This window comes from Hyperolius riggenbachi, chromosome 7, assembly GCF_040937935.1.
Source record: "Hyperolius riggenbachi isolate aHypRig1 chromosome 7, aHypRig1.pri, whole genome shotgun sequence".
NCBI lineage: Eukaryota > Metazoa > Chordata > Amphibia > Anura > Hyperoliidae > Hyperolius > Hyperolius riggenbachi.
Genome location: NC_090652.1, coordinates 255,391,522 through 255,413,604, shown reverse-complemented (window position 1 = coordinate 255,413,604; position 22,083 = coordinate 255,391,522). Strand labels below are relative to the sequence as shown.

Here is a 22,083-nt window from a genome sequence, read left to right as displayed (position 1 = left end):
ATCACATTTGGGAAAGTTTTAGCAAAACTACAAGAGACATACAGTATGTGGTAACATTTTAATTGTGATAAGTAGTAAAATAGAGTTTAGGCCTCTTGCACACTGCAAGCAAATCAGATTCAGATTCAGATTTTAAGGCCTCTTAAATCTGTTTTTACATCCGATTCCGATTCAGATTTTTAATCTTAACTGCATGCTGCGTTTTTTGATCCGTTTTTCTGTTGAATGTATTCAAGGAAAATCGGAATCGGAATCGGAAACGGAATCGGAATCGGAAAACGGATTTGCAGTGTGCAGGGAGCCTTAGAAAGTTTTAGGGTTTGAGGCCCATGTCTTGTGTATTCTTTTTAGTCACAAACTGAATCAAAGACAATTAAATTTTATTTCCAAATACAATACTGTCACCATACATTGTACTAGGAACATAATCTAAACATTGTTATAACCAGGATGAATAAGGAAATACAATTTGTGGGTTTAACTTATAGTTAGCACTGTTTATTGTAAATCTATAATGGATGTAAATGGAGAAATAGTGTGTTTTTCTGTTTATTTTCCCTACTTTTCTCTTTAAAATGCATTGAAAATTAGTTAATTAATAAACAAAATTATCACACACTAAAAGCCTAATTTGTCCTGAAAAAAACAATATATAGATCATTTAGGTGTGATTAGTAGTAATAAAGTTATTGACGAATGAATGGGAGCAGTGCTGATATCTCAAAATACGTCTGGTCTTGAAGTGGCATACTTCAAAGTCTGTGTCATTGAGCAGAGACAATGAAACATTAAAACTTAAAACATAGATTTAATCATAAAAGAAAACAGTGGGGAAACTCAAAAAGTCATTTTCGGAGTTGGAGGATAGATACAATTGTTTATCTGTTCAGTTTATTTTCACCTCAATATTCCTTTAATGATTGCTGTAATGTAGGCACGTAGTAAAGGTAACTACAGACTAAAAAAAAACAATTGTGTAACACTTGTTATTATGGCATAAGGCATTTTGTAACTGAATACTGATAAAACTAGTACTGAAGTTTTAAATTACCCAGGTTTTGAAACAACGTGTGTATTATAACGCTTTCAGTGTGCATTACAGTACAAACCCATTATAACGCACATGTTATGCAATGCACAGTGTGTATCACACCTAAATGCGAATAATCTGAAAATATGGGAATAAAAACAGGCACTACAGCATAGCGCTGCATTGTGCATTAGCACAGATGTAGTTTTCTTTTGTAGTTTGTGAAAAAATGTTGCCTGTAGCCCATGGAAAATGTTCTGCAGCACTCAAGAACTGCTGACTGATTTACGATATGGCAGTGATTGATCATATGCTTAATTGAACCCCTTTCGACCTATATATGGTTACCTTAACGCTGGGCTACTCAAGCCAGATTAATTGCTTGAAGCCAAAAAGTATCTTCTTATTGATGACATTTCATTCAATTAAAACTCGTGATTTGCAATTGATGTAAGTGCCTACAAATCAAATCTAATTGATCACCAGTGATTCATCTGGTTTGTGTAGCCTTTATTTAAACTCAACACAACAGCCCTGTGCTAGCAGTATCAAGGGTAAAAAATTGTGTGTGCTTTGGTAAACTACAATGCACAATTAAAACGTCCTATAAAGCGCACATAAATATAAGACAGCAACCACCAGTGACTTAATCTTCCAGCAGATTCATGTTTTAAGCCGCATCTACACGCGTAGATGCGGCCGCGATGCTCCTTAAAATAAAATCCGACAGGAAGGATCTTGCTTCCGCCGATTCCCTGCTCGCTCCCCGCGAGGGGACAATGGCAGGGAATCGAGCGGAAGATAAGCGGCACCGGCGGGGACGAGCGGGGAATCTAATGCGGCGCACGCGCGGCGAGCGGGGACGCGGAAGAGGCGATCCGGCGGCTAATCGAGCCGCCGGACCGCCACAACATCTCCCCATGTAGACGGGGCTTAAAGGATACCAGAGCTGAAGTGATTAGGAAAAACAGGGGGAGCAGGCATGTACGTCAAGCTGTCCAGATGCCCACCACTCCCCCGTTCCCCTCCTTTGCTACGTAAATGCCACCCGGCAGCCGCTGCTGGGTCATGCATTAATTGCATTGTGTGCCCACAGCAGGGAGCACTCTGCGCATGTGCACAACTTAGTCGGGTTACTAACTATCAACTCCAGGTACCCAGAAATTGTCCTCTCAGGCAGGGGCGTTGCTAGGATCCTAAGGGATCTGGGGAATTTTTGGGCACGCCCGACTGGAAATGGGTGTGACCGTGCACCATAATCTGATGGTCATGGGTGGAGCCAAATGTACATGAACTTAAAGCCATCTAAGTAGGCCTTCCAACAAAATGTTGGATGCAGCCCCCTGTCCATTAATACAAAAACAATGCAGCATATCACATAAATAGGCAGTGTCACTTAAACATAACAAGGCAGAATTGTCTGGCTTCTGTGCTGGCTGGTCTGGCTTTCTGCTGGGTGGGCTGGCCTGCCACCAGGTTATCTGGCAGTTCCCCCATAGCATTCCCTAACCTTCTAGTGGTCCCCCTCCCATGCTTCCACAGGCCATTGAGGCACCACAACTCCCAACCGACCCCCACAGAAGAACCACAGCTCCCTGCATGCACCCATAAAGACATCACAGTGCCTAGCATGGCACCACAGCACCCAGCATACCCCACAAAGAGGCATCACAGCACCCAGCATACCCCCCGATTGATGCACCACAGCTCCCAGCATGCCCACCTTTGAGGCACCACAGCAGACATTCGGGGCACCTCAGAATAGGTCCGGGGCACGTGCCACTGATCTTTGGGGCTAGCAATGCCCCTGCTCTCAAGACATTTCTGATCCACTGTAGATGATGCCCATTCCTGCTCCGGTCTCTTTAAAGTGTGTCTTAGCCATGATTGTGCCCTCCGTGCCAAACAGTGATACATCCAAAAATGTATGTTGACTGGATATCTCTCAAAAGATAATATGATATTAAGGTAATTTTGATTAAGTACTAAGAAATCCCTTGGAACCATCACCAGTAACCCCCAATCCAAGAATAAGTAATCAATGTATCTCCTTCAAACAGTAACTTCCTTTGACATTGAACGTGACAAAACGTCCTCCTCCTACCTTCCCATAAACAAATTAGCAAGGCTACAGGTGAACCCCGCCCCACCGGACAACCTTTTAGTTGCTCATAAAATCCTCCACCATGCAAATACTATTTGTACAAAGTGCTAATCTAAGTGGCTCCATTAAAAACTCAGTTTGATCATGGAGAACCTCCCCCTCTTTCTCCATAAAACATTTTACTGCCTCGATTCCTTTTTCCTGCGGAATGTTCGTGTACATTGACGACACGTCCATTGTGACAAGCAATGACCCCTCTTCCGCTCTTAGACCTTCCACCACCTGCAAAGTACCACCACCTGCAAGGCCTTTATCCAAGCTACGTACGCACTCAAAGATACATTGTGTGACTCAATAGATGAACGATCATTCCACAATTCATCTTTCAAGATATTCACACAATGGTTTTTTTTGTTTGTTTGTTCCACAAACTCAGCCAGGTAAGTTCCTCCAACAGATCTAATGAAACATGCTTCGGTGAAGCTCTCCTTATGTTATATATTGATTGGATTATTGTTTGGTTGTTTCATTTTCTTTCCTTTTATTTAAATGTAAATTCAATTGATTAATTGAAATAGTTTTTGATCAAATGCGATTGCTTTGTCTAGTGGGACAGCTGAAATAGTTGAATAACGTTGAATCAAATTGACCGTTTAAAAATATTTACCGTAGATGGTCACTTTTGTTTTTTTTGCAATCCATTTACAATCAATAGTTTGAGACGATTGCATTAAGATTTGCACATGTGCGGCTTGCATAACGGCTTTGCTCTAAGATTCTAACAGCTCTGACTTTTCTGTGTCAGCAGTTCCTGTAGTCTGCAAAATGTGCCGAAAAAGCATGCAAGTGCTAATTATAGCTCCCACCCACATTTTACAGTACATTTTACAGTATGCAGCTGATGAGCACTTAAGGGGCTGAAGAAATGTCCTAATATGGCAAATGTGTTTACAAGCCGAAGTGAAGAAACTCTCACAGCTGCAAATCATAGATTGTACAGTATGTGTTTTGTAATAACCACTAAAGTACTAGGTTCAAATAAGGATACTATAGGCAGGTTTTCATCATAGCGAGGGAACGCCAGCACATACTACTAAGGCTGCATCTGAAATGACCACCAGCTCGGTGTGTAGCACCTATATAGACTTTCTGCACACTTCGCATTCAATTCAGATGCAAATCATATGCAAATCTGCTACTACTTATCATGCAAACAGGAAACTCAGGAGGAGGGGCTGGGAGCAGCTAACCTGACAGTTACATAGTTACAAAGTTAAAGAGACTCCGTAACAAAAATTGCATCCTGTTTTTTATCATCCTACAAGTTCAAAAAGCTATTCTAATGTGTTCTGGCTTACTGCAGCACTTTATACTATCACTGTCTCTGTAATAAATCAATGTATCTTTCCCCTGTCAGACTTGTCGGCCTGTGTCTGGAAGGCTGCCAAGTTCTTCAGTGTTGTGGTTCTGCTATGGCTTCCAGGCCCCTCTATGCACACTGCCTGTGTGTTATTTAGGATTAGAGCAGCTTCTCTCTTCTCTCTTATCTTTTACAAGCTGGATAAATCGTCCTCTGAGCTGGCTGGGCTTTCACATACTGAAGAATTACAGACAAGGGCAAAGCTGTTTGCAGGAAGAAACGAGCAGCCTGAAACTTCAGTGCATGAGAGATGCAGGGGGAAAGAAACACACAAATGATCTCTTGAGATTTAAAAGGAAGGCTGTATACAGCCTGCTTGTGTATGGATGTATTTTCTATGTGTGGACATACTGTACATCAACCTACTTCCTGTTTTGGTAGCCATTTTGTTTGTTTATAAACAAACTTTTTAAAACTGTTTTTAACCACTTTTAATGTGGCGAGGAGCGGCGAAATTGTGTCAGAGGGTAATAGGAGATGCCCCTAACGCACTGGTATGTTTACTTTTGTGCGATTTTAACAATACAGATTCTCTTTAAGGAAAGGTGGGGGGGAAAGGCTGCGCAGCCCTAAACACATGTTGCAATTGAATGGTTAATCACATAGGCATACACCGCCTCTGCCAGACTGAAAAATGCATGCCCTGCATCCAAGACAAGTGCTAACATTTATTAAACTATGAGGTACTTTAGCTTCCAATATGGTTTGCATGCAAAGTATATTATACTAGACACTTGCGCCACGGTGAGGCAGACCTCCGGGCAAGTGACCTAACCTAAATTTTATTAAACTAGGAGCTAAAGTACCTCCTAGTTTAATAAATGTTAGCACTTGTCTTGGATGCAGGGCATGCATTTTTCAGTATGGCAGAGGCGGTGTATGCCTATGCGATTAACCATTCAATTGCAACATGTGTTTAGGGATGTGCAGCCTTTCCCCCCCCCCCCCACCTTTCCTTAACTTTGTAACTATGTAACTGTCAGGTTAGCTGCTCCCAGCCCCTCCTCCTGAGTTTCCTGTTTGCATGATAAGTAGTAGCAGATATGCATATGATTTGCATCTGAATTGAATGTGAAGTGTGCAGAAAGTCTATATAGGTGCTACACACTGAGCTGGTGGTCATTTCAGATGCAGCCTTAGTGGTATGCGCTGGCGTTCTCCTCGCTGTTCTACCAAATGTAAGTTACACATTTTTTCTGCTTAGCTGCTCCCGAGGTTTTAAATTTAGGGTAGGTCACTTGCCCGGAGGTTTGCCTCACCGTGGCGCAAGTGTCTAGTATAATATACTTTGCATGCAAACCATATTGGAAGCTAAAGTACCTCCTAGTTTAATAAATGTTAGCACTTGTCTTGGATGCAGGGCATGCATATTTCAGTCTGGCAGAGGCGGTGTATGCCTATGCGATTACCCATTTAATTGCAACATGTGTTTAGGGATGCGCAGCCTTTCCCCCCCAGGTTTTCATCATAAATATATGGTCTATGAATAAAGAAATAACTTGTGGGTAAAGGCCATTTATTCAGATGCAGAGGGGGCTGGAGGAAGCCCCAGGTATGTTTAAAACTTTTATTGTTAGTCAGCTCTGGTTTCCTTTAAACAATACCAGTTGGCTGTCAGTTTTGCTGATCTCTTTGGCTGCAGTAGTGTCGGAATCACACACCTGAAACAACCATGCAGCTAATCTCAGATTTCAATCAGAAAGCTGTGATTTGCAAGTTTGTGCAGGGTCTATGGCTAAAGTAGTAGAGACAGAGAATCAGCAGGGCAGCCAGGCAATTTGTATTGTTTAACATGAAATAAATATGTCAGCCTCCATATCCCTCTCACTTCAGGTTCTCTTTAAAGAAAATCTGAGGCAAAAAAGAATAAAAGGATTTATACTTACCTGGGGCTTCCTCGAGCCTCCTGTAGGCCATGTGCTCCATCTCGGGATCCATCCACTCCCCTCCGTTCTCCAGCTCTACACCCTGTTAAAGTACCACTGTGCATGTGAGGCCCTGGCTACCAGCATCCTTGCTCTCACTCCCGGGGCTGGTAGAGTTCTGTTCCGGCACAGTTACAAGCCTTAACTTAGGCCTTGTTTCCATCTGTCCTCTTCTATCTGTCCACTTTTTATCAGCACATCAATGTTACAGCTTTATAAATGTTGCTGAAAAGCAAACAGAAGTGCACAGATGGAAACAAGGCCTAACGGCGCAGGCGCACAACATTCCTGGCCACATGTGCAGTAGCCTCCAACTACCATGGCTTATAGCTGGAGAAGGGAGGGGAGCAGACAAACAACGAAGGAGCCCACGGCCTACAGGGGGCTGGAGGAAACCTCGGGTAAGTATAAATCCTCGTGTTCTTTTCATCTCAGATTTTCTTTAAAGGACAGCTGTAGTAGTAAGAATATGGAGGCTGACATATTTATTTCCTTTCAAACAATACCAGTTGCCTGAAAGCCCTGCTGATCTATTTGGCTGCAGTAGTGTCTGAATAACACCAGAAACAGGCATGCAGCTAATCTTGACAGATCTGACAATAATGTCAGAAACACCTGATCTGCTGCATGCTTATTCAGGGGCTATGGCTAAAATGATTAGAGGCAGAGGATCAACAGGATACCCAGGCAACTGGTATTGCGTTAAAAGGAAATAAATATGGCAGCCTCCATATCCCTCCCGCTTCAGTCGTCCTTTAAAACAAATGATCATCACAAGGAAAGCAGTAATTTTTTTGGGGGGGGGGGAATATCGCCAATGCCCCCTCCAAATTAGTGTCACTTCAGTTTTCTTTAAAGGCATTTAAATCTCACAGCTTACAATAAAACCAAGTGACTGCGGGCGTGCTTTACATGCAGACCTGTTTGTAGCTCTGTGGCAAGTAGGGACACTGCACATCACACTCATTTTAGGTACTCTGTAGCCTTGGCAACTACAGAACAGCTGCAATTATGTGTCATTTTCATCTTTGGTTTGTCACCTAGGTAACGGTAATTGCCTTTCCCATTTTAACATTTTGTTTAAAGCCTCCATTCAGCGCAAAAATATTAAACATAAAGTTCAAATCAGAAGCTTTCTCCATATCCCGCTCTATAATAACATCTCTTTCTGTTTCATTTCCCATCTTATTTTAAGCCTTTTATTTGTAATCACATGACAAATGGCCCATCAGATGCAGAGAGAGATCTCTTCTTGCTGATGCCGCTATCCATAAGCCTGTCATTACAATGTGTTGCATTGCGTATATATGACTAAACTATCATTTAAAGCCTATTATTTAAAGACGAAAGTCAATTTTTGTTGCCTTGCGTCGGCCTGTTCCAGGCAGTGACAAGTTTATTTGTAAATGTGCATAAGGATTTATTGAGCAGTTGACAAAATAATTTATAGATTTTTCAGAGACTCCTATTGAGCCATTTATAACTTAAAAGGTATTTTCTGCCTTGGGTGCGGATCCCTTTTAAATGTGCAGATGTCTTCCACTGACAGATGTGTCAATACTGGCGCCCAGCATGAATACAGGCAGAGGGGGAGCATGTGGCTGGAAAATACGATCATTGTACGTGGCGATTGATTATTGGCACCTGGAGAGAAATCTTCATGTACACAGATACTTGTGTATATATATATATATATATATATATATGGGCTATCTGTCACTAGGATACAGAAGACCACATATACAGTATGTACCCCATATTTGCTTCCTGAGTATATTTTAATAAATATATTAAGGCGACAATTCAGATGATCCAGATAAAAGCTGAGCGTCAGCAAACAAAGATCTACAGTTGCATAGCAAAAGGGGATGCCGAAGTTGCACCAGGGCCCTTGGGCCAGAGGGGCCTCAAGGGACCCTTCCTCAACCACAGTATTAGCTCCTTATTGGTCCTGGGCTGGTAATAATCATTTCTACAGATGATTTGAATAGTAGTAATCACTAAGAAAATGTTCCCCATCCCCTTCTTGCACCTGACACTGTGGTTGTCCTTGGCAGGTTTTGGCGCTCCATATCAATTGTTATGTATAGAAAGCTTGGGAGGAGGGGGGGGGGGGGTCTTCCAATGTAAAACTTGCACTGGGGCCCATTGCTCCTTAGCTACGCCACTAAATATATAGTATATGAATTAGGCTGGCTGTTATCTTACCATGTTTGCACTATTACTGACATATGTAGGGATCAGGGCTCTATCCCTAGGGTGAGAGTTGTGGCCCAGAACTCATACAGACATGTTCTCTGACTACAGTGGAGTAATGTATTTGAATGCAATGGGGAGGGTAGGGATGATTACGCATTGCACAACAGAGTGAATTCCGGCAGGTAGGGTGAAGAGGGGAATAGTGCACTCTGGGTTGCTAGTGTTCAAATATCTTCTGTGCTGGATCTTTAAAAGACCGCTATCGCAAACAAGTAGGCAGGTAAAATCTTACAGAACCGACAGGTTTTGGGCCAGTCCATCTCCACATGTGGGATTCTCAGGGTTTTCTGTTTTCAACAGTATTTCCTGAACAGCAGTTGCAAAGTGTAACCCCTCCAGTATAGGTAGCCATTTCCAGTATACCAGTGTAGCCACCCCTGTTTAGGTAGCCAAGGTGCCCCATGTATAGATAGCCACCCCCGTATAGGTAGCAAGGTGTCCTCCGTGTATAGATAGCTACCCCCAGTATAGATATCCATGGGAGTAGCCGTGCTGCACACTTTAAATGCAGTACTCTGTGGTCACTGTGCTGCTTTCTCCTCTGTTCATGTTGACATTGAGCAGAGGTCTGTGTGAGTGACGGGGAGGTAGCGGTGGCCAGACAAGCTTGGGATGCCCTTGCTGTGGTTGAGGCTCCAAGAGGCCATTTGGTTTCCCCTGCCAAGCTGCATCCCTGCCCTTTAAAGGGAACCAAGCACCACTTTTTTCCCCCTGGTTTCTAATAGCTGTAGGAGCTGCCATGTTCCCCCCTCCCCTTCTAGCCATTTTTTTATCTAGGGGAAGGTGTGAAGATAGCATCTGTGACTTCTCTTAACTCTTTGAAGCACAGCGTCCAATCTAGCCAGCTCCTTTCTGATGAAAGCTTTTATTTGCTCTCTGCTTATATGTGCAATAAAATAATTACTGTACAGTAGTCCTTATCTGCCTTAAACTTCTGCGGTCGGGCAGGCCTCGGAAGTAAGGCAATAAAACCCTTTGATAAACTTTGAAATGTAAAAGGAAGTAAAATTGAAGTTTTTGGATTAATGAGCCACATTATTGCCATTCATATTAAATGCGCTATTGAGATGTCCTGGGTGCTAAATTGGTGCTTGGTTCACTTTAATACAGATCTCTCTGTTACCTTTCCAAAGTTTTCTGTTGATATCAATAGCAGTTCAGTGTTGTTCCGTGCTGCCTGTCAAGTGTTCTGACTTGAATAAACAGTTTGAAGCTTTCTTTGCCGCCTGTGCAGGAGGTATTGCTGATGTGCAAGTCGCTTGTAGCTGTCAGCAAAGAGATGAACGCACAGCGTCTGACAGCAGAAAATGATGCCTTGTCAAACTCTGAAAAGGACTAATGAAACTTTGCAGCTGCCAAACACAGCCAAGACCAGTGGCCTGTAAATTGCAATATTCAGGCAAAAAGTCACGGATAATCCAAAAGCTGCAGAGCAGAACCTTCTTCGGCAAACCTTTCCCTATCTTAAAGGACCATAAATGTTATTTTTCCAATTTCGGATGTTCTTTTCTGGGAAATGCAGCTTCTCTGACCTCATTACTGCAGCGAGACGAATTACAATGAATGCATACAGACTGAAGATGAGAACGGAGGAAAAGTCATAATGGAAGAGAGTAGAACATGTTCTGTGGCCGGGTCCTGGCTTTTCTGAGTTCTTTAGTTACAACCATACACTGGTGATCCACATAGCATTAAGACCACTTACAGGTAAAGTCAGTGACATTGATCATCTTGGTACAGTGACACCTATCAAGGGGTGGGATAAAGTAAGCAAAAGTAAACAGTCAATTATTGAAGATGCTGCAGGAAAATTAAGGATCTGAGTGACTTAAAGTACCCCTGAACCCTAAACTAAACAAATGTTCCAAATGCCTCCCGCAGAGTCAGCCTGGCAATCCTGTCTTGTTGCTTATTTGTCCCATTCAGCTGCTGTCTGCATCCGAAAAATGGGTCATCTGTCTTTAAAATGGGGACCCCGGAACTGCTTCAGGGGTCAGCGTTTCCATGTCCAGTAACGTCCACGCCTCTCAGATATCTCCATGCACTGAGATTTGGGACGAGCTGCTTAGAAGGGACAGAAGCATGCACAGAGGAGTGGAAACTGGGTGGTAACGGGGGCAGATCCTGGGTAGGAAAGGTGGTAAAACTTGGAGGGACAGGGCGCAGACAGGCAAGGAAGACTGTCTTCTCCTCCTTGACCGTTGAATAATCAAAAAATTGGTTGGACATGATGTATGTACTCATTTCAGGGGCATTTTAAGGGGGGGGGATACTTTGATAACTGAACGAGATCATATTCTCCAGAATGGCAGGTCTTGCACATATTCCTGGTATGTAGTGGTTAGTACCAACCAAATGTTGCTCAAAGGAGAACCAGTGAAAAGGTCACGGGTGCCCAAAACTCACTGATGTGCATGTGGAAATTCATAGTTCCCAGTGCATAGTCCATTTTAAGATCTACAGTAGCACAAAATAGCTGTGGGGTATCTAAAAAAAAGTTATTTTTAAGAGAAGGTGGATAGATACAATTGTTTTTCTCATCGGTTTACTTTTACCTTGTGTTTCCTTTAAGTTTTGCATTTGTACAGTAATGTTAAAGATATACGGTAACTGTTATTTTGAGTTTGTTTTGGGAGGCACAATTTCATATATCATACTGTAAAAATATAAGTAATTAATAAAAGCAACATTTTACATTTGCCTGCTATCTCTACTTACAGGATCTAGCATGACATTTTAAATAAGTTCTTGGCATTAACTTTGTTTTGAGAACGGTAGCATTTGTGCTTATAAAGCAGTTGAAAGGCAGTGTAACTTCTGGAAAGGTTATGAAAAAAAAGCAACTGGATCAGATAAGTGGGGAAAAATTACTTCTCCGCTACTTATATGTCAGGTACTGTGAAATCGGGGATTAGGAAGACGCTCACGGGGTGCTTTGCAAATGGCTATCAGCGTGAGCTGTGATGTTCTATTCTGATGCTTGTCACGGAATTACGGCACGCACTTTTCACCTTGGAAATGCCTAAAGAATTTTCCCGTGGCAAAGAAGGAAAATATCACATTAACCACTTAAGTACTAGCAGTCTCTGCCCCCTTAAAGGACTTACGAGGCGAACACACGGAAAAAAGTTAATTACCTTATGGCCATTGCAGTGGTCGTAGCAGAATATCAGCGCCTGGCCTGTCACTGTGTGGCCCTCTGTTAGCATTATCCAAGCTGTAGTTCAGGCCCCGACCCTGCCCAGGGTCGCCCTATCAATTTGCGATCAAAATCGCCGCTTTAAAAAAATCCTACGTCTGCGCAGTTCTTAGCCGCTAGTGCGGCTGCGCAGGTTCTCTGACCTGTCCCCGGCCTGTCCTCGCTCCCTTCACTCAGCTCTGTACGTCATGTGGGCGTGCCCGCACGGCTGCCCACATGACTGATTGAGGGACAAGTCACGTCTCCCCACGCTCAGCGCTGCTTGTCTCAGCTGAGGGGGCGTGGCTGACTTGTCTCTCAATCAGTCACGCCCACATGACGGGGCCTGAACTACAGCTTGGATAATGCTAACAGAGGGCCACACAGTGACAGGCCAGGCGCTGATAGTCTGCTATGACCAGTGCAATGGCCATAAGGTAATTAACTTTTTTTCGTGTGTTCGCCTCGTAAGTCCTTTAAGGACAAGAGACCGCTGGTACAGAGTGGAATCCCGATGATCGTCGCACATAACCGCCGTCACCACCGCACATTGGGAACCTGGGCCACCCACTCTGCCGTCTCTATGGCAGCAGAGTTCCTGTGAGCCAGTCATTGGCTCTTGACCCTGTCTTTCAAAGTAAGCCAATGGGAGTTGCTTACATTGAAAGACAGGGCCAGGAGCCAATGAAATCGGGTCCTGACCCGCTCACAGGGCTCTGCCATCATAGAGACAGGCAGAGCAAGTGAGATGCGGTGGGGATTCAGCAGCGAGATTGGTGGGAGCGTCGAAAATGGAGGATGCGCGCAGCTGGTAGCCAGATAGCCATTAAAACAGGGCGTAGATTTCAACTAGCGTGGTCCTAAAGTAATTTAAGAATCATAACGGTAGCAGCCCCTCCAACCACTCAGAGCTGTGAGGTGGTCCCAACTACTACACTCCCTCCGATAAAGGGGTCCATCCTTTAGATCAGGTGTGTTTGTGGCTATACTTGCTATGGGCGTGATGAGTTACAATGTCCACACTTGTTTTATGAGCCTTGCAAGATGGGTCACCAGAGATAGGCAAGGGAAAGGGTGTGTACACTGGGGGCCCCATCAAAGCTTTGCCGGGGGCTCCATGATTTATAGTTACCCCCCTATAGTTACCCCCCTTCATGTTCCCTGTGGGGTTTGGAACTCCTTTGCTAAAAAAGACTTTCCTGGTATCCCTTATTCTTTTGTTATATCTACATTTTTAATGCTTATTCAGCTTCCACGCTTAAAAATCTTGAAATATTTAGCTTTTCTATCTGCTCCCTGCACTCAGCTTTTCTATCTGCTCCCTGCACTCAGCTTTTCTATCTGCTCCCTGCGCTCAGCTTTTCTATGTGCTCCCTGCACTCAGCTTCTCTATCTGCTCCCTGCGCTCAGCTTTTCTATGTGCTCCCTGCACTCAGCTTTTCTATCTGCTCCCTGCGCTCAGCTTTTCTGTCTGCTCCCTGCACTCAGCTTTTCTGTCTGCTCCCTGCACTCAGCTTTTCTATCTGCTCCCTGCACTCAGCTTTTCTATCTGCTCCCTGCACTCAGCTTCTCTATCTGCTCCCTGCACTCAGCTTTTCTATCTGCTCCCTGCACTCAGCTTTTCCATCTGCTCCCTGCACTCAGCTTTTCTATCTGCTCCCTGCACTCAGCTTCTCTATCTGCTCCCTGCACTCAGCTTCTCTATCTGCTCCCTGCACTCAGCTTCTCTATCTGCTCCCTGCACTCAGCTTTTCTATCTGCTCCTTGCACTCAGCTTTTCTATCTGCTCCCTGCACTCAGCTTTTCTATCTGCTCCCTGCACTCAGCTTTTCTATCTGCTCCCTGCACTCAGCTTTTCCATCTGCTCCCTGCACTCAGCTTTTCCATCTACTCCCTGCACTCAGCTTTTCTATCTGCTCCCTGCACTCAGCTTTTCTATCTGCTCCCTGCACTCAGCTTTTCTATCTGCTCCCTGCACTCAGCTTTTCTATCTGCTCCCTGCGCTCAGCTTTTCTATCTGCTCCCTGCGCTCAGCTTTTCTATCTGCTCCCTGCGCTCAGCTTTTCTATCTGCTCCCTGCGCTCAGCTTTTCTATCTGCTCCCTGCGCTCAGCTTTTCTATCTGCTCCCTGCGCTCAGCTTCTCTATCTGCTCCCTGCACTCAGCTTCTCTATCTGCTCCCTGCACTCAGCTTCTCTATCTGCTCCCTGCACTCAGCTTCTCTATCTGCTCCCTGCACTCAGCTTTTCTATCTGCTCCCTGCACTTAGCTTTTCTGTCTGCTCCCTGCACTTAGCTTTTCTATCTGCTCCCTGCACTCAGCTTTTCTATCTGCTCCCTGCACTCAGCTTTTCTATCTGCTCCCTGCACTCAGCTTTTCTATCTGCTCCCTGCACTCAGCTTTTCTATCTGCTCACTGCACTCAGCTTTTCTGTCTGCTCCCTGCACTCAGCTTTTCTTTCTGCTCCCTGCACTCAGCTTCTCTATCTGCTCCCTGCACTCAGCTTTTCTGTCTGCTCCCTGCACTCAGCTTCTCTATCTGCTCCCTGCACTCAGCTTTTCTATCTGCTCCCTGCGCTCAGCTTTTCTGTCTGCTCCCTGCACTCAGCTTTTCTGTCTGCTCCCTGCACTCAGCTTTTCTATCTGCTCCCTGCGCTCAGCTTTTCTATCTGCTCCCTGCGCTCAGCTTTTCTGTCTGCTCCCTGCACTCAGCTTTTCTATCTGCTCCCTGCACTCAGCTTTTCTATCTGCTCCCTGCACTCAGCTTTTCCATCTGCTCCCTGCACTCAGCTTTTCTATCTGCTCCCTGCACTCAGCTTTTCTATCTGCTCCCTGCACTCAGCTTTTCTATCTGCTCCCTGCACTCAGCTTTTCTATCTGCTCCCTGCACTCAGCTTCTCTATCTGCTCCCTGCACTCAGCTTCTCTATCTGCTCCCTGCACTCAGCTTTTCTATCTGCTCCCTGCACTCAGCTTTTCCATCTGCTCCCTGCACTCAGCTTTTCTATCTGCTCCCTGCACTCAGCTTCTCTATCTGCTCCCTGCACTCAGCTTCTCTATCTGCTCCCTGCACTCAGCTTCTCTATCTGCTCCCTGCACTCAGCTTTTCTATCTGCTCCTTGCACTCAGCTTTTCTATCTGCTCCCTGCACTCAGCTTTTCTATCTGCTCCCTGCACTCAGCTTTTCTATCTGCTCCCTGCACTCAGCTTTTCCATCTGCTCCCTGCACTCAGCTTTTCTATCTGCTCCCTGCACTCAGCTTTTCTATCTGCTCCCTGCACTCAGCTTTTCTATCTGCTCCCTGCACTCAGCTTTTCTATCTGCTCCCTGCGCTCAGCTTTTCTATCTGCTCCCTGCGCTCAGCTTTTCTATCTGCTCCCTGCGCTCAGCTTTTCTATCTGCTCCCTGCGCTCAGCTTTTCTATCTGCTCCCTGCGCTCAGCTTTTCTATCTGCTCCCTGCGCTCAGCTTCTCTATCTGCTCCCTGCGCTCAGCTTCTCTATCTGCTCCCTGCACTCAGCTTCTCTATCTGCTCCCTGCACTCCAGCTTTTCTATCTGCTCCCTGCACTCAGCTTTTCTATCTACTCCCTGCACTCAGCTTTTCTATCTGCTCCCTGCACTCAGCTTCTCTATCTGCTCCCTGCACTCAGCTTTTCTATCTGCTCCCTGCACTTAGCTTTTCTATCTGCTCCCTGCACTCAGCTTCTCTATCTGCTCCCTGCACTCAGCTTTTCTATCTGCTCCCTGCACTCAGCTTCTCTATCTGCTCCCTGGACTCAGCTTCTCTATCTGCTCCCTGCACTCAGCTTTTCTATCTGCTCCCTGCACTCAGCTTTTCTATCTGCTCCCTGCACTCAGCTTTTCTATCTGCTCCCTGCGCTCAGCTTTTCTATCTGCTCCCTGCGCTCAGCTTTTCTATGTGCTCCCTGCACTCAGCTTTTCTATCTGCTCCCTGCGCTCAGCTTTTCTATCTGCTCCCTGCGCTCAGCTTTTCTATCTGCTCCCTGCACTCAGCTTTTCTATCTGCTCCCTGCACTCAGCTTTTCTATCTGCTCCCTGCATTCAGCTTCTCTATCTGCTCCCCGCACTCAGCTTTTCTATCTGCTCCCTGCACTCAGCTTTTCTGTCTGCTCCCTGCACTCAGCTTTTCTGTCTGCTCCCTGCATTCAGCTTCTCTATCTGCTCCCCGCACTCAGCTTTTCTATCTGCTCACTGCACTCAGCTTTTCTATGTGCTCCCTGCGCTCAGCTTTTCTATCTGCTCCCTGCGCTCAGCTTTTCTATCTGCTCCCTGCACTCAGCTTCTCTATCTGCTCCCTGCACTCAGCTTTTCTATCTGCTCCCTGCGCTCAGCTTTTCTATCTGCTCCCTGCGCTCAGCTTTTCTGTCTGCTCCCTGCATTCAGCTTCTCTATCTGCTCCCTGCACTCAGCTTTTCCATCTGCTCCCTGCACTCAGCTTTTCTATCTGCTCACTGCACTCAGCTTTTCTATGTGCTCCCTGCGCTCAGCTTTTCTATCTGCTCCCTGCGCTCAGCTTTTCTATCTGCTCCCTGCACTCAGCTTTTCTATCTGCTCCCTGCATTCAGCTTCTCTATCTGCTCCCCGCACTCAGCTTTTCTATCTGCTCACTGCACTCAGCTTTTCTATCTGCTCACTGCACTCAGCTTTTCTATGTGCTCCCTGCGCTCAGCTTTTCTATCTGCTCCCTGCGCTCAGCTTCTCTATCTGCTCCCTGCACTCAGCTTTTCTGTCTGCTCCCTGCATTCAGCTTCTCTATCTGCTCCCCGCACTCAGCTTTTCTGTCTGCTCCCTGCACTCAGCTTTTCTATCTGCTCCCTGCACTCAGCTTTTCTATCTGCTCCCTGCACTCAGCTTTTCCATCTGCTCCCTGCACTCAGCTTTTCCATCTGCTCCCTGCACTCAGCTTTTCTATCTGCTCCCTGCACTCAGCTTTTCTATCTGCTCCCTGCACTCAGCTTTTCTATCTGCTCCCTGCACTCAGCTTCTCTATCTGCTCCCTGCACTCAGCTTTTCTATCTGCTCCCTGCACTCAGCTTTTCCATCTGCTCCCTGCACTCAGCTTTTCTATCTGCTCCCTGCACTCAGCTTCTCTATCTGCTCCCTGCACTCAGCTTCTCTATCTGCTCCCTGCACTCAGCTTCTCTATCTGCTCCCTGCACTCAGCTTTTCTATCTGCTCCTTGCACTCAGCTTTTCTATCTGCTCCCTGCACTCAGCTTTTCTATCTGCTCCCTGCACTCAGCTTTTCTATCTGCTCCCTGCACTCAGCTTTTCCATCTGCTCCCTGCACTCAGCTTTTCCATCTACTCCCTGCACTCAGCTTTTCTATCTGCTCCCTGCACTCAGCTTTTCTATCTGCTCCCTGCACTCAGCTTTTCTATCTGCTCCCTGCGCTCAGCTTTTCTATCTGCTCCCTGCGCTCAGCTTTTCTATCTGCTCCCTGCGCTCAGCTTTTCTATCTGCTCCCTGCGCTCAGCTTTTCTATCTGCTCCCTGCGCTCAGCTTTTCTATCTGCTCCCTGCGCTCAGCTTTTCTATCTGCTCCCTGCGCTCAGCTTTTCTATCTGCTCCCTGCGCTCAGCTTCTCTATCTGCTCCCTGCACTCAGCTTCTCTATCTGCTCCCTGCACTCCAGCTTTTCTATCTGCTCCCTGCACTCAGCTTTTCTATCTACTCCCTGCACTCAGCTTTTCTATCTGCTCCCTGCACTCAGCTTCTCTATCTGCTCCCTGCACTCAGCTTTTCTATCTGCTCCCTGCACTTAGCTTTTCTATCTGCTCCCTGCACTCAGCTTCTCTATCTGCTCCCTGCACTCAGCTTTTCTATCTGCTCCCTGCACTCAGCTTCTCTATCTGCTCCCTGGACTCAGCTTCTCTATCTGCTCCCTGCACTCAGCTTTTCTATCTGCTCCCTGCACTCAGCTTTTCTATCTGCTCCCTGCGCTCAGCTTTTCTATCTGCTCCCTGCGCTCAGCTTTTCTATCTGCTCCCTGCGCTCAGCTTTTCTATGTGCTCCCTGCGCTCAGCTTTTCTATCTGCTCCCTGCACTCAGCTTTTCTATCTGCTCCCTTCGCTCAGCTTTTCTATCTGCTCCCTGCGCTCAGCTTTTCTATCTGCTCCCTGCACTCAGCTTTTCTATCTGCTCCCTGCGCTCAGCTTTTCTATCTGCTCCCTGCGCTCAGCTTTTCTATCTGCTCCCTGCACTCAGCTTTTCTATCTGCTCCCTGCACTCAGCTTTTCTATCTGCTCCCTGCATTCAGCTTCTCTATCTGCTCCCCGCACTCAGCTTTTCTATCTGCTCCCTGCACTCAGCTTTTCTGTCTGCTCCCTGCACTCAGCTTTTCTGTCTGCTCCCTGCATTCAGCTTCTCTATCTGCTCCCCGCACTCAGCTTTTCTATCTGCTCACTGCACTCAGCTTTTCTATGTGCTCCCTGCGCTCAGCTTTTCTATCTGCTCCCTGCGCTCAGCTTTTCTATCTGCTCCCTGCGCTCAGCTTTTCTATCTGCTCCCTGCGCTCAGCTTTTCTGTCTGCTCCCTGCATTCAGCTTCTCTATCTGCTCCCTGCACTCAGCTTTTCTATCTGCTCACTGCACTCAGCTTTTCTATGTGCTCCCTGCGCTCAGCTTTTCTATCTGCTCCCTGCGCTCAGCTTTTCTATCTGCTCCCTGCACTCAGCTTTTCTATCTGCTCCCTGCATTCAGCTTCTCTATCTGCTCCCCGCACTCAGCTTTTCTATCTGCTCACTGCACTCAGCTTTTCTATCTGCTCACTGCACTCAGCTTTTCTATGTGCTCCCTGCGCTCAGCTTTTCTATCTGCTCCCTGCGCTCAGCTTTTCTATCTGCTCCCTGCATTCAGCTTCTCTATCTGCTCCCTGCATTCAGCTTCTCTATCTGCTCCCTGCACTCAGCTTTTCTATCTGCTCACTGCACTCAGCTTTTCTATCTGCTCCCTGCACTCAGCTTTTCTATCTGCTCCCTGCACTCAGCTTTTCTATCTGCTCCCTGCACTCAGCTTTTCTATCTGCTCCCTGCATTCAGCTTCTCTATCTGCTCCCCGCACTCAGCTTTTCTATCTGCTCCCTGCACTCAGCTTTTCTGTCTGCTCCCTGCACTCAGCTTTTCTGTCTGCTCCCTGCATTCAGCTTCTCTATCTGCTCCCCGCACTCAGCTTTTCTATCTGCTCACTGCACTCAGCTTTTCTATGTGCTCCCTGCGCTCAGCTTTTCTATCTGCTCCCTGCGCTCAGCTTTTCTATCTGCTCCCTGCGCTCAGCTTTTCTATCTGCTCCCTGCGCTCAGCTTTTCTGTCTGCTCCCTGCATTCAGCTTCTCTATCTGCTCCCTGCACTCAGCTTTTCTATCTGCTCACTGCACTCAGCTTTTCTATGTGCTCCCTGCGCTCAGCTTTTCTATCTGCTCCCTGCGCTCAGCTTTTCTATCTGCTCCCTGCACTCAGCTTTTCTATCTGCTCCCTGCATTCAGCTTCTCTATCTGCTCCCCGCACTCAGCTTTTCTATCTGCTCACTGCACTCAGCTTTTCTATCTGCTCACTGCACTCAGCTTTTCTATGTGCTCCCTGCGCTCAGCTTTTCTATCTGCTCCCTGCGCTCAGCTTTTCTATCTGCTCCCTGCATTCAGCTTCTCTATCTGCTCCTTGCACTCAGCTTTTCTATCTGCTCACTGCACTCAGCTTTTCTATCTGCTCCCTGCACTCAGCTTTTCTATCTGCTCCCTGCACTCAGCTTTTCTATCTGCTCACTGCACTCAGCTTTTCTATGTGCTCCCTGCGCTCAGCTTTTCTATCTGCTCCCTGCGCTCAGCTTTTCTATCTGCTCCCTGCACTCAGCTTTTCTATCTGCTCCCCGCACTCAGCTTCTCTATCTGCTCCTTGCACTCAGCTTTTCTATCTGCTCACTGCACTCAGCTTTTCTATCTGCTCCCTGCACTCAGCTTTTCTATCTGCTCCCTGCACTCAGCTTTTCTATCTGCTCACTGCACTCAGCTTTTCTATGTGCTCCCTGCGCTCAGCTTTTCTATCTGCTCCCTGCGCTCAGCTTTTCTATCTGCTCCCTGCACTCAGCTTTTCTATCTGCTCCCCGCACTCAGCTTCTCTATCTGCTCCTTGCACTCAGCTTTTCTATCTGCTCCCTGCGCTCAGCTTTTCTATCTGCTCCCCGCACTCAGCTTCTCTATCTGCTCCTTGCACTCAGCTTTTCTATCTGCTCACTGCACTCAGCTTTTCTATCTGCTCCCTGCACTCAGCTTCTCTATCTGCTCCCTGCACTCAGCTTCTCTATCTGCTCCCTGCATTCAGCTTCTCTATCTGCTCCTTGCACTCAGCTTTTCTATCTGCTCCCTGCGCTCAGCTTTTCTATCTGCTCCCCGCACTCAGCTTCTCTATCTGCTCCTTGCACTCAGCTTTTCTATCTGCTCACTGCACTCAGCTTTTCTATCTGCTCCCTGCACTCAGCTTTTCTATCTGCTCCCTGCATTCAGCTTCTCTATCTGCTCCCCGCACTCAGCTTCTCTATCTGCTCCTTGCACTCAGCTTTTCTATCTGCTCACTGCACTCAGCTTTTCTATCTGCTCCCTGCACTCAGCTTTTCTATCTGCTCCCCGCACTCAGCTTCTCTATCTGCTCCTTGCACTCAGCTTTTCTATCTGCTCACTGCACTCAGCTTTTCTATCTGCTCCCTGCACTCAGCTTTTCTATCTGCTCCCTGCACTCAGCTTTTCTATGTGCTCCCTGCGCTCAGCTTTTCTATCTGCTCCCTGCGCTCAGCTTTTCTATCTGCTCACTGCACTCAGCTTTTCTGTCTGCTCCCTGCATTCAGCTTCTCTATCTGCTCCCCGCACTCAGCTTTTCTATCTGCTCCCTGCACTCAGCTTTTCTATCTGGAAAAATTAGTTAAACAAAAAAAAAAAAAAGTTGAGATGGGCTTGCTTTAAATTTGCCGCTTGAAGTTCTGGTTTATTCACTATAAATATAAATATTTTTTTCCTATTTGGAGCCAGGCTAAATTTATGCTTCCACATTCCACTTGCAGACAGATATACTCTCCCCGGCACTGTGCACCGAGGCATCGTGTGCCATATTCATCACCGTCTTCCAATTGCAGACGTTAATAGTGCGCACACGTAACCGTTTGCTGGAAGATCTGTCCCCCAGCAGATGGCTCCATGATTATATTTCCCACTGATGAGAAGAATGTGTTTTTGGAATAGTTTATCATATAGTTTACAGAAGCCGATGCCTTCCTCCCGACATCCATCACCGCACCAGCCCCTTGTAAACCTCGCACAGATTTTTGCCCGGAGTGCTGCCGCGCAACAACGTTGACAGGTGTTTGCGAGCAGCGCCTAATTTCTGCCTATTAGAGATCATTTTGCACGACATGATTATACAATCTGTTCATAGCAGAGCACTCGAAAATACCTAGAAAAAAAATGACATTAACATGCCTGACTTAGTAAATAAAACAAATGCGTTACAGAGCAATGGTATATTTTATTTCCGTGTTTCCTGCTATAATGTCTTTAGAGGTCGAAAGCGATATCATTCTGTCTGCTGTAAACTATTAGCTTGCGAATGGATGTAATTAGGCAGACTGTTTAATGTAACCGCGAACGGCAGTCAATGGAGCGTGCCATTGGTCTTATTGTGGCGTGATGACACATTTCCTCCTGCCAGCTGTGACATTGAGGCTGGATAAATTATCGCACCTTGGATTTCACACTATTCCAGCCAGTGTGTTATTGTTGCCACAACAGAAGTGTGATGTGTTCGGTTATTTTGTCCTCATATGGCCAGATTGACTGAAGGGCAAACATGAACCTTGTGCATAGTCAATATTTCTCATCAGTATGCTGCCTGCTAGGGATTATTCTGTTTAGGCTTAAAGCAGCAGGGACAGCCATGCTATCCCAGGAAAAAAACAAACACATATAAGTAGATAAATACTCGTTCTTCTTACATAACATATGTATTATACTGTCCATGTTTTGATTTCAGTGAATTTTATTTAGTAAATTTAGAGAAAACTGTTTTAGGCATTTTCCATTTTACTGCCTCTGACTGAAGCCAATCCTGGTGTCATTTCCTCCCTTACTCTTTTTTTTTTCTCCTATAATCTGCACTGTCATATCTAGCTTG

General features: G+C 46.1%; 1 protein-coding gene across 10 annotated transcripts in view; it reads left to right on the top strand.

Moving 5' to 3' along the window:
* Window positions 1-22,083, top strand: part of MYO3B (myosin IIIB) — a 394,939-nt gene that overhangs the window by 133,094 nt on the left and 239,762 nt on the right. Inside the window, exon 10 of one of the 10 annotated variants that reach the window (XM_068245555.1) lies at window positions 9,973-10,972. The exons of the other annotated variants lie outside the window; for them this stretch is intronic. Coding sequence (XP_068101656.1) covers window positions 9,973-9,985 — 13 coding nt within the window. The 3' untranslated portion in view covers window positions 9,986-10,972. Of the gene's footprint in view, window positions 1-9,972; window positions 10,973-22,083 lie in introns of those variants that run through there. 10 annotated transcript variants of the gene reach the window in all.